Raw genomic sequence first — 13,195 nt, forward strand, 5'->3', positions numbered from 1 at the left:
AGACTCAAGCCAAACCCCTCCTGAGGTTCCCTCCCTTTCTTTTAAAAATCCGGTTTCCTGATTGGTCCTCTGGTCAGGTGTTTGGTTCCCTTTGCAGGTAAAAGAAACATTAACCCTTAGCTATCTATTTATGACAACTCCAACACACCATTGTCATAATATGTATCTTAACAGGTATCATGTAAATTGGTGATATGCTGGTCCCCAAAATCATTGTGTTATGTATATACAGGTTGTGTACAGAGAGTTGTGTTTGTGTTGGAAATAGGGTGACCAGATGCCCTGATTTTATAGAGACAGTCCTGATATTCAGGGCTTTTTCTTATATAGGTGTCTATTACCCCCACCCTCTGTCCTTATTTTTCACATATGCTATCTGGTCACCATAGCTGGAAATATGTTCTTAAAATGTCTTTGGGAGGCAGTGCATAAACTTAGTCTGCCATAGACAAAGGACTTTGTGTTTCCCCAGTTTGATTACTGGCATTGGACATTAAAAGAGTATTTATATATACAGTAAAGAAAGCTAACAAGCAACAGCTTAGGCCATGGCTACACTTGGAGATGTAGAGCGCTTTGGGTTAAACCAGCCTTCAGAGAGTGCACCAGGGAAAGCGCTCCAATCTGTCCACACTGACAGCTGCAAGTGCACTGGCGTGGCCACATTCACAGCACTTGAAGTGGCATTTGGAGCAGTGCATTATGGGCAGCGTCCCACAGAGCACCTATTCCCATTCTGGCGCTGTGGCTTCTGGGAAGGGGGTGTGGGGTGCAGGGCATTCTGGATCCTGTCCCAACACCCTGTGATGTATCGCTTTGCATCCCAGCAATCCCTGTGTTTTTCGTCCACGTTTCGCGCCATCTTCAACGGTTTCTGTTCAGAGCGTGCTTTGTCTTCACTTTGTGTGTGGAAATGGAGCCTGAACTGCTGCGGAACATGCTGACGAATCTCGCCAGCACATCTCATTTGGCAGTCAAGTTACCGCTTAGGAGCTAAAGTGACAGTGAAGAGTCCGAAGATGATATCAAGTCATGTAATGCATGCAACACGACATTGCTTGTCTCATTCACAGACATGCTCTCCACCATGGAACACCATTTTTGGGCTCAGGGAAACAAGCACTGAGTGGTGGGATCACATTGTCCTGCAAGTCTGGGATGACGAGCAGTTGCTGCAGAACTTTTGGATGAGAAGAGCCACTTTCATGGGACCATGTGCTGAGCTCGCCCCCACACTGTGGCGCAAGGACACAAGATTGAGAGCTGCCCTGCCGGTGGAGAAGTGAGTGGCTGTTGCAGTCTGGAAGCTGGCAACTCAAGGCAGCTACCGATCGGTCGCTAACCAGTTTGGAGGGGAAAGACGATGGTTGGAATTGTGCTGATGCAAGTTTACAGGGCCATTAATCGCATCCTGCTCAGAAGAACCGTGACTCTGGATAATGTGCATGATATCATGACTGGCTTTGAACAAATGGGTTTCCCTAACTGTAGAAGGGTGATAGATGTAACGCATATTCCTATTCTGGCACCAGTCCACCTAGCTTCCAAGTATGTTAACCGAAAGGGGTATTTCTCCATGGTTCTTCAGGCGCTTGTGGATCACCGTAGTCATTTCATTGACATTAACGCAGGCTGGCCTGGAAGGGTACATGACACACACATCTTTCAGAACACTGGCCTGTTCAAGAAGCTGCAAGCCGGGACTTTTTTCCCAGACCAGAGGATCACCGTAGGGGAAGTTGAAATGCCTATTGTGATCTTTGGAGATCCCGCTTACCCTTGAATGTTGTGGCTTATGAAACCCTACACAGGGTGCCTGACAACAGCCAGGAACGGTTCAGCTACAGGCTGAGCTGGTGCCGAATGTCTGTGGAGTGTGCTTTTGGCCGTTTGAAGGGCTGCTGATGCTCTCTTTATGGGAAGTTGGACTTGGCTGAAGACAGCATCTGCGCGGTTATATCCGCGTGCTGTACCCTCCATAATATTTGTGAAGGGAAAGGAGAAAGCTTAACTCAGGCATGAGCATCGGAGGTTCAACACCTGGAGGCTGAATTTGCACAGCCAGAGAACAGGGCTATTAGGGCCCAGCGTGGGGCTGCAAGGCTTAGGCATGCCTTGAGGGAGCAATTTGAGGCTGAAAGCCATCAGTAATGTCTGGTGCTCTGCACGGGAGTGAAGTGCAGTGGCTGTGTTTCGCGCACTGACTTGTGGTGCTTGTCGCTTTCCTGGGCTAAGGTATATTTTGCTTCATGCACTAATAAAGTAAGTTTTTCAAAGTTAAACTCCATCTATTGAAAAGAGAATTAATTTATTGGAAAAACAAACAAAATAAAACAGTGACACAGAAATACCAAAAGGGCAAGGGGGTGGGGTCGGGACTGGTTCAGTCATAGGCTTGAATATGTCCTGATTTCATACTCTCAAATCCTGCCTGGACTGCTGTGCACTCCGTACTGCACTTCAGGATGGCTATAAGGGATGTTGAGGGGTTTGAGTGCAGTGGATAAGGGTCATAGTTTTTGTGGGTGGGTGGTGAAGCTATGGGTGTAGGAGGCAGCGGGGGCCGGTAAGAACCTGGATGTTGGGGAAAGTGGGTTGGAGGGGACATGAGGGGCACAAGGGGAAGAGTTTTGGGACAAGGGCTGGGAGCGGTGGGTGGCGAGCATGGTAGTGCTCTCCCTGCATGACGACGAGCACCTAGATAGAGTCCGATTGGCGCTCCGTTATGTTAATCAGCTGTTCCTTGCTTTGCCAGTGGTGCATCGCGTTTTCCTGGCGGATCCTCCTCTCGCTCTGCCTCCACTTCAGTGCCTTTCAGTTCTCGTTTACAGACTGCTGCATGACTTCATGCAGCATGTCTTCTTTGCTTTTACGTGGCCTCTTCCTGAGTCTTCTCAGTCTGTCGGCTGGTGATAAGAATGATGGCAAAGATCTCAAGGTAGCACCTATACAGGGAAAATGCAACACTTAACATTATACACACCAGACAGAGCAATGATTCCCTCACACTTAAGGAGGGCAATCATAAAAACCCTACTTTGCTTGTCTCAAGGCAAGCGAGAAGAGCTCCTGGCTGCATGTATCTAGGGATTCCGAGGTGTCTCCCACTGCCTCAGCACCATTGCTCGCACTTTCCTCCTCCTCCTCTTCCCCCCCATCCCTTGCTGTGCTGGGCTTGGAAGTGACCATCGTGGTCATTGCAGTGGAGGTGGGATCGCCCCCAAGAATTGTGTCCAGCTCTTTGTAGCATTTGCAGGTTGTGGAGGCAGCACCGAAGTGGCTGTTTGCCTCATGGGCTTTGCGGTAGGCATTCTGCAGCTCCTTTACTTTAACCTGACACTGCACTGCATCCTGATCATGTCTCTTGATATGTTCCTGAAGATATCGTAATTCTTATGGCTGGAGCACAGCTGGGACTGCACAGCTTCCTCCCCTCAAACATTGGTGAGGTCCAGCACCTCGCCATTGCTCCATATGTGGATCGCCTGGCTCATGGAGGCAAGGCCACGTGGAAAGATGCGCTGAGAGCACTCTATGCCTGGCTGAGCAAACAGGCAGGGGATTTTCAAAATTCCCAGGGAATTTAAAGGGCAGGTCTGATGCTTGGTCACTTGAGGACAGGGCAGTAGAGTTCAAAAGTGATGACCAGAGTGGCTAGAACAGGCATTGTGGGACACTTCCGGAGGCCAGTCAGAGCCAATCAGAGCGCATTAGGTGTCCACGCTGGCACCACAGCGCTCCAGTGAGAGCACAACAAGCATTATTCCTCTCAGAGAGGTGGAGTATCAGGAGCGCTCCAGCTGGGGAGTCAGAGCATTCTGCATGCCTTGCCAGTGTGGACGGGGAGTGAGGTAGAGTGCTCTTGGCAGCTCTATTGGACTATAACATGCAAGTGTAGCCAAGGCCTTAGTGAGCGCGCTGGAGGACAGTCTGCACCCCAAGAAGCCTTCTTGGCTCTTGAGACCGAGATAATGGACTTTAGTTAATATAAAGGGTTAATATAGTTATTGATCACTTAGGGAACAAAAGCAGCAGCACTCTTTGATTCTGTAAACATTGAGTCCCCTGGCCTGGACGTGGGAGGTGCTGGTAACTTGATGTAAATAAGAAAACTGCTTAGGCAAAAATTGAAACTTGCTAAGATTAAGTTTTAGTCACTAGAAAGTGTATTCTATTTTGGTTTGTTTGTAACCATACCTATCTCTTCTTCTCTTGCTTAGTAGCACTTAAACTTCTGTTCTTAAACTTATTCTTGTTTTATTACAAAACTGTCTCAGTGCTGTGTATTCAAGTGAAGTGTGAGTCATCAGCTAACCCAGTGGTTCTCAACCTGCAGCTCAATCAGCACAATGGTAAATAGGTTAGGTCAGTGGTTCTGAACCTAATAGGCCAGGGATGGGCAAACTATGGCCTGGGGGCCACATCCAGCCCTTCAGACATCTTTAATCTGGCTCTCGCCAGGGAGCGGCGTTGGGAGCTTGCCCTGCTCTGCGCATGCCGTGGCTCCACACGGCTCCAGGAAGCAGTGGCATGTCCCCTCTCTGGCTCCTATGCATAGGGGCAGCCGGGAGCGCGCCACACACTGCCCCTGCCCCAAGTGCCACTCATGCAACTCCCGTTGGCTGGGAACTCTGGCCAATGGGAGCTGCTGGGGCGGCATCTGCCGACAGGGCAGTGCACAGAGCTGCCTGGCTGCGCCTCCATGAGGAACTGGAGGGGGGCTATGCTGCTGCTGCTGCTGCTTCTGGGAGCTGCTTGAGGTAAGTGCCACCTGGAATCTGAACCCCTGATCCCCCTCCTGCACCCCAGCCCCCTACCCTAGCCCTGATCCCCCTCCTGCCCTCTGGTCCCCTTGGTCCCAGCCCAGAGCACCATCCTGCACCCCCAACCCCTCATCCCCAGACCCACCCCAAAGCCTGCACCCCCAGCTGGAGCATGCGCGCACACACACACACACACACACACACACACACACACACACCCGCTGCCCCTGTCCAGAGCCCCCTCCCACACCCTGAACTCCTCACTTCTGTCCTCACCCCAGAGCCCTCACCCCTCCTGCACCCCAACCCCCAATTTTGTGAGCACTCATGGCCCGCCATACAATTTCCATACTCAGATGTGACCCTCAGACCAAAAAGTTTGCCTATCCCTGTAAGAGGCTGATATGTACTCTGTCTCTTCAGAGGCAGCGAACTTAATAATTTATATGAGCGTCCAGTGAGTGGAACTGGACTTTGCAGAAGGATGTCTCTTGGCAACTGGGGTTCACTGATTCTTACCTTGCAGGTAAGGATTAGACAAGTAGAGTCTTGAAGTTTCCAGGCAAGGCAGATAGACTGGTAGGTTAGGGAGCTGACACACAGCTTAGCAGCAGCAAAGCTCTCACTCTTGCTAAGGCAGAGGGCTAACACTGTGATTTGCAGTTCTGGGTGTCCAGTGCCAGACTCCACAGCCTGGAGAAGCAATAATTTGATTAGTTTATAGTGGGGTCTTTTGGTGAGTTTGTGGGGTAATAAAAATAAGTAACTGAGGAAAGCCAAGTCAAAGCAATGAGTTTTGCATTTAGTTTTAAAAGTTATGAGGTCTGTGGTTGCCATTATCTCTTGTGAGAGTGGGTTCCATAGTCTAGGTCCAGCTCCTGTGAAAATTGTCTTCCATGCTCATGAGTTTGCCTCTGTTGGTGGAAATTTAATTGTTTCAGTAGATTGTAGCTGTTGTTGGAGGTCATGGTTATTAAGATAGTGGGGACAATCTTTTGGGTAGCTAGAGTCAAACCCATGGAAATCTTTGAAGAGCAGAACAGAGTCATTCAGCTGGACTCTGTATTTTATGGAGTGTTAGTGCAGAAAGCAGAGCTCTGAGGGTGAAGAATTCATGGACATTTGAGTTACTAAGCACATGGACTGCTATTTTGTACCAGATGGAGCTTTTACAGTGTCTGTAGTTTCATCCAATATATGGAGTTGCTGTAGCCTAGAGTTCGTGGATGTGTGGATCCATGTGCCCAGGATAGTGTGTAATAGGAATTGGCATATCTACTATTAATAGTATTCAAATGGGAACTTTTAATGTTCTACAAATTAAGCCAACTTCCAAACAAGTAGCACTACAAATAACAGGCCTTTTTTTTTTTTTTGAGATGTGGATACTTGGTACCTTTCAGGATTGGGCACAAAATGAAGTTAGTGATGGAGCACATGTTTAATGTAGATGTCTTATTTGAGGGAAATAAGTATTATTTAGATTTAATTTGGACATTAATTTATTAAAACTAGCCTATGGCTAATTCTTCTAGCACTTGGGTTTTCTCTTGGGACTGGTTTTAGACATGCTTTCCTCAGTACCTATTTTTGTTGGCTCTCTATGATCTAACTGACGTACTGGGTCTAACTTGTTTTGTTTCATGGAATGGTTTATGATTTTTATTAAAAAAGAAAACTAGATTTTTCTGATTGCTGTTGTTTAATTCTCATCTAAATTAGTCAGAAGTTGGAAGAAAATATATGGTGACTGTTACAAAGTTTATTTTGCTGATTTTAGGTTACATGGAAATACAAATGAGAGATAACTGTTTGTTTGTAAAAACTGATCTTCATCTTTCTTTGTAATAGAAGCCAAAACTACTTTCATCACCTATAAAAGATGAAGATTCTTCCATTTCCTTCCCGAAACCTCCAGTGGACCCATTGGAGGTTAGGAAAGTCAGCAGTGCCCGGGCTCGCTTATGCAGAACAGCTTCTCAAGGAAATCTCCTTCCAGGTAAAATATTTCTTCCTGATGAGAGTAAGAGCATTTCAATATAATTCAAGTATTTGAATATAGAGCCATGTAATGTTTTAGAGTAAAAATTTCAAAGTACCTAAGTCCCATTTTTAAAATGTAACTTAGGTGCCTAAATCCCCATTGACTTTCATTTTTGAAAACAGGCTCCTAAATCACTAGGCTCCCATGTCTGTTGCTTAAAAATGGCAATTTGAGTGGAAGTGATCATGAGATTATAGATTTCATGAGTCTAAGTAAAGGAAAAAGTGATGGCAGCAGAATAAGGACAGTGCACTTCAAAAAAGTAGACTTTAACAAACATTTAACTGATAGGTAAGGTCCCATAGAAAGAAAATCCAAAGGAATTCAGGAGAACTGGCAGTTTCTCAAAGAGTTTGCTGTTGTATCTTTAATATTGTCTATCCCAATATGAAGGAAAGATAGGAAGGATAGTAAGAGGCCAGTAATGCTCCATCAGGAGCTCTTTAATGACCTGAAAATTAAAAAAAAAGAATTCTACAAAAGTGGAAATATGGGCATATTCTAAGGAGAAGTTCAAAGAATAGCACAAGCATGTAGGGACAAAATCAGAAAGGCTAAGGCACAAAATGAGTTACACCTAGCAAGGGCAATAAATGGCAATAAGAAGAGGTTTACTAAATACATTAGGAGCAAGAAAAAGATGAAGGAAAGTGTAGGTCCTCTACTTAGCGGGGAAGGAGAGCTAATATGATATGTCATTGAGGAGGCTCAGGTGCTGAATGCTTATTTTGCTTTAGTTTTCACTGAAAACGTTAATTGTGATCAGATGCTTAACACAATGAATATTAAGAACAAGGGAGAAGGAACACAAACCAAAATAGTTATCTAAAAATTCTTTAACATGTTAAGTAAGATGTATTCAAGTTAGCAAGGTCTGATGAAAATTGTGTTAGGTTACTTAAGGAACTAGTTGAAACAATCTCAGAACGGTTAGCAATTATCTTTGAGAACTCTTGGAAGACAGATGATGTCCTAGAGCAGTGGTTCCCAACTTGTTCTGCCGCTTGTGCGGGGAAAGCCCCTGGTGGGCCAGGCTGGTTTGTTTACCTGCCGTGTATGCAGGTTTGGCTGATCGCAGCTCCCAGTGGCCACGGTTCGCTGCTCCAGGCCAATGGGAGCTGCTGGAAGCAGCACTGGCCGAGGGACATACTGGCCACCACTTCCAGCAGCTCTCATTGGCCAGGAGCAGCGAACCGTGGCCACTGGGAGCTGTGATCAGCCAAACCTGCGTACGCGGCAGGTAAACAAACCGGCCTAGCCCACCAGGGGCTTTCCCTGCACAAGTGGCGGAATAAATTTGGGAACCACTGTCCTAGAGCACTGAAGAAGGGTAAACATAGTGCCTGTCTTTAAAAAGAGGAGCGAAGAGGACCCAGGGAATTATAGACCAGTCAGCTGAACTTAGATACCTAGAAAGATATTGGAAAAGATTTTTTAATAATCTGTTTATAAACATCTAGAGAATAATAGGATAAGTAATAGCCAACGCCAACATGGATCTTGTTGGCACAATTAGCTCTTGACAATCTAATTTCTTACTTTGATAGGGTTACTGGCCTAGTAGATGGGGGTGATCTATAGATATGATATATCTTGATTTTAGTAAGGCTTTTGAGACAATTCCACATGACAGTCTCATAAGCAAACCTGGCAAATGTGATCTAGCGGAAATTACTGTAAGGTGGGGCGTGCAGCTGGTTGAAAGACTGCTAAAAGAGTAGTCACAATGGTTCGCTCTCAGACTGGGAGGATAGATCTAGTTTAGTCTAACCGGGGTCTGTCCTGGGTCCAATGCTATTCAGTATTTTTGTTAATGACTTGGATAATAGCGTGGAATGAATGCTTGTAGAATTTGCATATGACACCAAGCTGAGAGGTGTTGCTAGCACTTTGGAGGACAGGATTAGAATTCAAAGCAACCTTGGCAAATTGGAAAAAAGGTCTGAAATCAACAAGCTAAATTCAGTAAAGGCAAGTGCAAAGTATGTCACCTAAGAAATGAAAATAAAATGCACAGCTACGAAATAGGGACTAGTGGCTAGCACTGCTGAAAAGAAAGGATCACAAATTGAATGAGAGTCAACAATGTGGTGCAGTGGTGAGACAGGCTAATATCATTTTGTGATGTATTAACAGGAATGTTTTATACATAAGACATGCAAGGTAATTGTCCTATTTTGCTCGGCACTGGCCTCAGCTGGAGTACTGTGTTCAGTTCTGGGCTCCACACTTCAATCTGTCCAGATTGCTTTTTGAGAGTATCCAGAGGAGAGTAACAAAAATTATAAAAGATTATGAGGAAAGGCTAAACTAAACCTGGGCATGTTTAGTCTTGAGAAAAGAAGCCTGGTAACAATCTCCAAATAGGTTAAGGGCTGCTACTAGGAGGATAGTGATCTATTGTTCTCCATGTCCACTGAAGGTAGGATAAGAAGTAATTATCTTAATCTGCATCAAAGGCAATTTAGATTAGATAATAGGAAAAATGTTCTTACTATAAGAATAATTAAGCACTGGAATAGGTTACCAGGGGAGGTTGTGGAATCCCCATCACTGAAGAATTAAGAACATATTAGACAAACACCTGTCAGGGATGGTTGAGGTGTACTTACTTGGTCCTACTTCAGCACAGGGGGCCACACAACATGACGTCTTAAGATCCCTTCCTAGCTCTACATTTCTATGATTATGTGCTCTGTTTTATGTGCTTTTATTTGTGTAGGTTTATAAAAACTCTAAATATGGTAAAGTGTTAACAGTAGTTTATTGGGAGGAGAGGGAGAACTATTTGATGCATTGCTATCCTGAAAATAGTTACAGAAAATTAGTTAAAACTTTGTAACAAGGAGTCATTTGGAATATAAAAATGACATTATTTTCAGTATAATAATCAAACTGTAATGTGAGGGACTGAGTGTATGCTAGTACCAATCTGTTTATCCCATTTTTGTTCTTACTCCAAAATAAGCATAAAAGAGGCATTTTACAATACGTACTTTTACCATGTGATTTTATGCCCTCCTATCAGGTGCCTATCTACAATCTGATCCATAGATCCCAGCACCAGGATATTGCTTTGTTGTCTGGTTGAGGAGAGGAGAATTTAATGTTGCAGCCTTTTTTTCAGGACTAAGACATTTTTCAGTATCAGGGAAACATTTACATTGGCTTTAGCGTAGGTTCTTTTTGAGGACATGTTAACCTTGAAAGTTTTCCTTTAATCTTAATTGTACCTACTATTTAAATTACTTTTTATATCCAATTTCTATGAGAGAAGTTTCAAAATAATTGAAAGGCCAAAAGCCTTAAAATACATTGGGTATCTTTAGAAATTAGGGGGTTTTTTTTGTTTAGAAGAATGAATGTCTCTAAAAAGATCTCTGATGCAAAGGAGAACATTGTGTTTTAGTTACTTGGATACAGATTTCTCTAATTGATGTCAGCTTGCTGCAATAATAGGAAAGATAGTATGAAATAAAAATTTCTGTATTACATTTAAAAGACCCCTTGCTGTGTCTTTCATCTTGTAAGAACATTTTTTGCAAAACATTTATTCCTGGTTTTTGCAGATAAGGAAGGGGTAAATTCTGAAGAACCAGCTACCATGGATGATCTTTCAAGGAGAAGTAATAAAAGTTGTTTAGCAGAACTAAGTCCACACTCCAGTTTTAAGGATGATAGTATTCCACTAATTTATAATAAGCATAATAAGGCAGAGGAGCAAGACTTCTTAAAAGGGGCAGTAGCAACATCTCCATTGCAATTCAGAAGTGGAAGGTCAGTATTTACTTTTTTTTTTCCTCTTTCCAGTCACAGTTAGTTGCATAATATGTCATGTCAAAATATATAGAACTGCTAGAATTCAGAGACTTTTGTTTTTGTTTAAATTCATTGATATTACTATATGTAAATGATATATTCAGTAAAAACTTATCATTTCGCTCCGCCCTCACCCCATCCTATAGAGATTTATTCCTCTTGTGACAAAAATAAGTTTAGTTCAATATAGGTAAGGATACCTGCTTGACATGAGAAGAATGAATTAAATAGATGTGTATATACTTTCTGATTTCATTTGATTACTAACATTTCAAAGCTGTAGGGCTGCTAGTAACATTCAGGATATAAAATGGTTTAAAATGGGTATATAGTCCCTTTTATACCTCACAGCCACATCACTACACATTCTGTGCTCCCAAGCTTCTTATCTTCAGAGAAGATGAGTGAGTGGAACAAAAATTGAAGATCAAGTGTCAGAAAAAATGTGTACTTCTTGGTGCTAGCATCCCTATCAACAAAAGCAAAATTTGTGTGTGTGTACGCATACTAAATTTTGAAGTGCTTTCTTTAAGTTTATTTACTGTACTCCTTGGTTGTTTTTTGTTTTAAGTAGCTTTATTTTCATCTTCATACTCTATGGTTCAATGTCTGCAGTGACTTAACAGGTACAGTGTTTCAGCAGACAAATAAGACTATGGCTACAATCCATTTCTACTGTATCTGGACTGTGATGTTCTTTGTATCATTAGCACTTGTGTAACACTCAGTGGCACTGAATTCATTAGTATCATCAACCTGCCATTTCTTTGTTTTGCCCACTAGTGGATGTGATATACCAGGATGTAATCACTACCTTGGGCAAGCAACTACTCGGTGCACATGTGACACTAGCATCTCCTACTGTCTCTACAGATAACTGATGCTTAGGTGAGAAAATCACTCACCGAAGTACAGATATTTTGGCAACTAAGATGTGGCAAAGGTTATTAAAAGATTAGTTTTTCACAGTAACTGCTATAGATCTATACTGAAATTATTGCTAATATATTAATAAAATGTAACAGTAAACTTAACAGAGTTTGTAATAAGTAGCTCACAAAATTCATTATAATGCATAACTTCTGTTACTGTAAAATAATGATCCTTTAATTCTAAACCTGATGATAATACTGGATAATTTGGTGAACATCATGTAATGAAGCTGTTTTAATAACTCCATAATAAAGCTATTTTAGCTCTCCCTCTTCTACCCTGATCTTTGAAAGAGGGATCAAAGGGAAAGAAAACTTTCAAGAATGTGGAGTTAGGGTCTGTCATAAGCATAATTCCTAATTCTGAACCTTAGAGTCCAAAATGTGGGTGCCTGCATGAAACCTCCAAGCTTAATTACCAGCTTGGATCTGATAGCGCTGCCACCAGCCAAAAATTTCCAGTGTTTGGCTCACTCTGGTCTCGCACACAACCTCCCTGGGGACCCAAGACTCAGATGCCTGAGTTTCACCACAGAGGGAAATACCCCCTCTCTGTCTTCTCTTTACTTCCTCCCAGGCTTCCCCTCCGTGGTTTCCTAGAAATTACTGTACTTAAACTCCTAGAATTCAACAGCAGAGGGCATTACCTGTCCCCCCTCTTTCCCCCTCATCTTTCCACCTGAGAGAGACCATAATCGCAGCAGGAATTCTATCTCCCTAGCCTCACTAGAAAGAACAACAACAGGTTTTAAAAAGAAAAGCTTTATATAAAGACAGAAAAGACATAAAAATGGCTCTGTACTCAAGATAACAATATATTACAGGGTCAATTGCTTAAAGAAAAATAAGAATAAACACTTATTCAAAAAGAATACAATTTAACATCCCATGCAACTCACCACATGTAAATACAAAACATAAAAAGCCTATTGTTTTCTACCTTTGTACTCACAACTTGGACCTCGAAGATTAGAAGCTTGAAGATAAAAGATCCCATCTCTAGCCGGAACAGACAAAGAGCAGACTCAAACACCCTCCCGTAGCTATGCACATGGAGAGAGGATTAGGTTTCTTTGTTGAACCCTTTACAGGTGAAAGAAACATTAACCCTTAGCTATCTGTTTATGACAGGGTCGGGGAGGTGAACAGGGAGATTATTGAACACTCTGTGTGTGTGTGTGTGTGTGTGTGTGTGTGTGTGTGTGTGTATCTATATCTGTATATGCCTGGAAATTAGTTATGTTTCCCAAGAGGGTCCTAACAACAAGAAGTTTGTTAACTGCTGTTCTTAATAATTGAGAAGAATGAAACTCAAACTGGGTGATAATTGTAAAACTAGCAAGCATGCTAAAATAGTTAAGTTCTGTACAGTGAGCTAAAATTATCTTGTACAAAGTTATTTACTTACCCTTTATTAAATTGATTAATCTCTACAGTTTTTATACAGCTTGCCATGCATAGAGCACATTATGCCATACGGACTGCAGTGTCCAGTAGTCTGAACCACAGAATGTTCTGTTTTGCTTAGTAGTAATCACTACAGTTCAGATGGTGACTACTTATTCTTTAAAAATAGGTTGATTCCTTCCAAGACCCTTTGTTTATGCTGATTTGAAGACCAGTCCTTTAATAGGAGT

General features: G+C 42.8%; 1 protein-coding gene across 1 annotated transcript in view; it reads left to right on the forward strand.

The window, feature by feature from the left end:
• The window catches only part of ARMC2 (armadillo repeat containing 2), a 132,968-nt gene that overhangs the window by 10,106 nt on the left and 109,667 nt on the right, over positions 1–13,195 (forward strand). Inside the window, exons 5-6 of the mRNA XM_075063878.1 lie at positions 6,615–6,762; positions 10,377–10,584. Coding sequence (XP_074919979.1) covers positions 6,615–6,762; positions 10,377–10,584 — 356 coding nt within the window. The remainder of the gene's footprint in view (positions 1–6,614; positions 6,763–10,376; positions 10,585–13,195) is intronic.

The sequence above is a fragment of the Chelonoidis abingdonii genome, chromosome 3 (genome assembly GCF_003597395.2).
Source record: "Chelonoidis abingdonii isolate Lonesome George chromosome 3, CheloAbing_2.0, whole genome shotgun sequence".
Classification (NCBI taxonomy): Eukaryota; Metazoa; Chordata; order Testudines; family Testudinidae; genus Chelonoidis; species Chelonoidis abingdonii.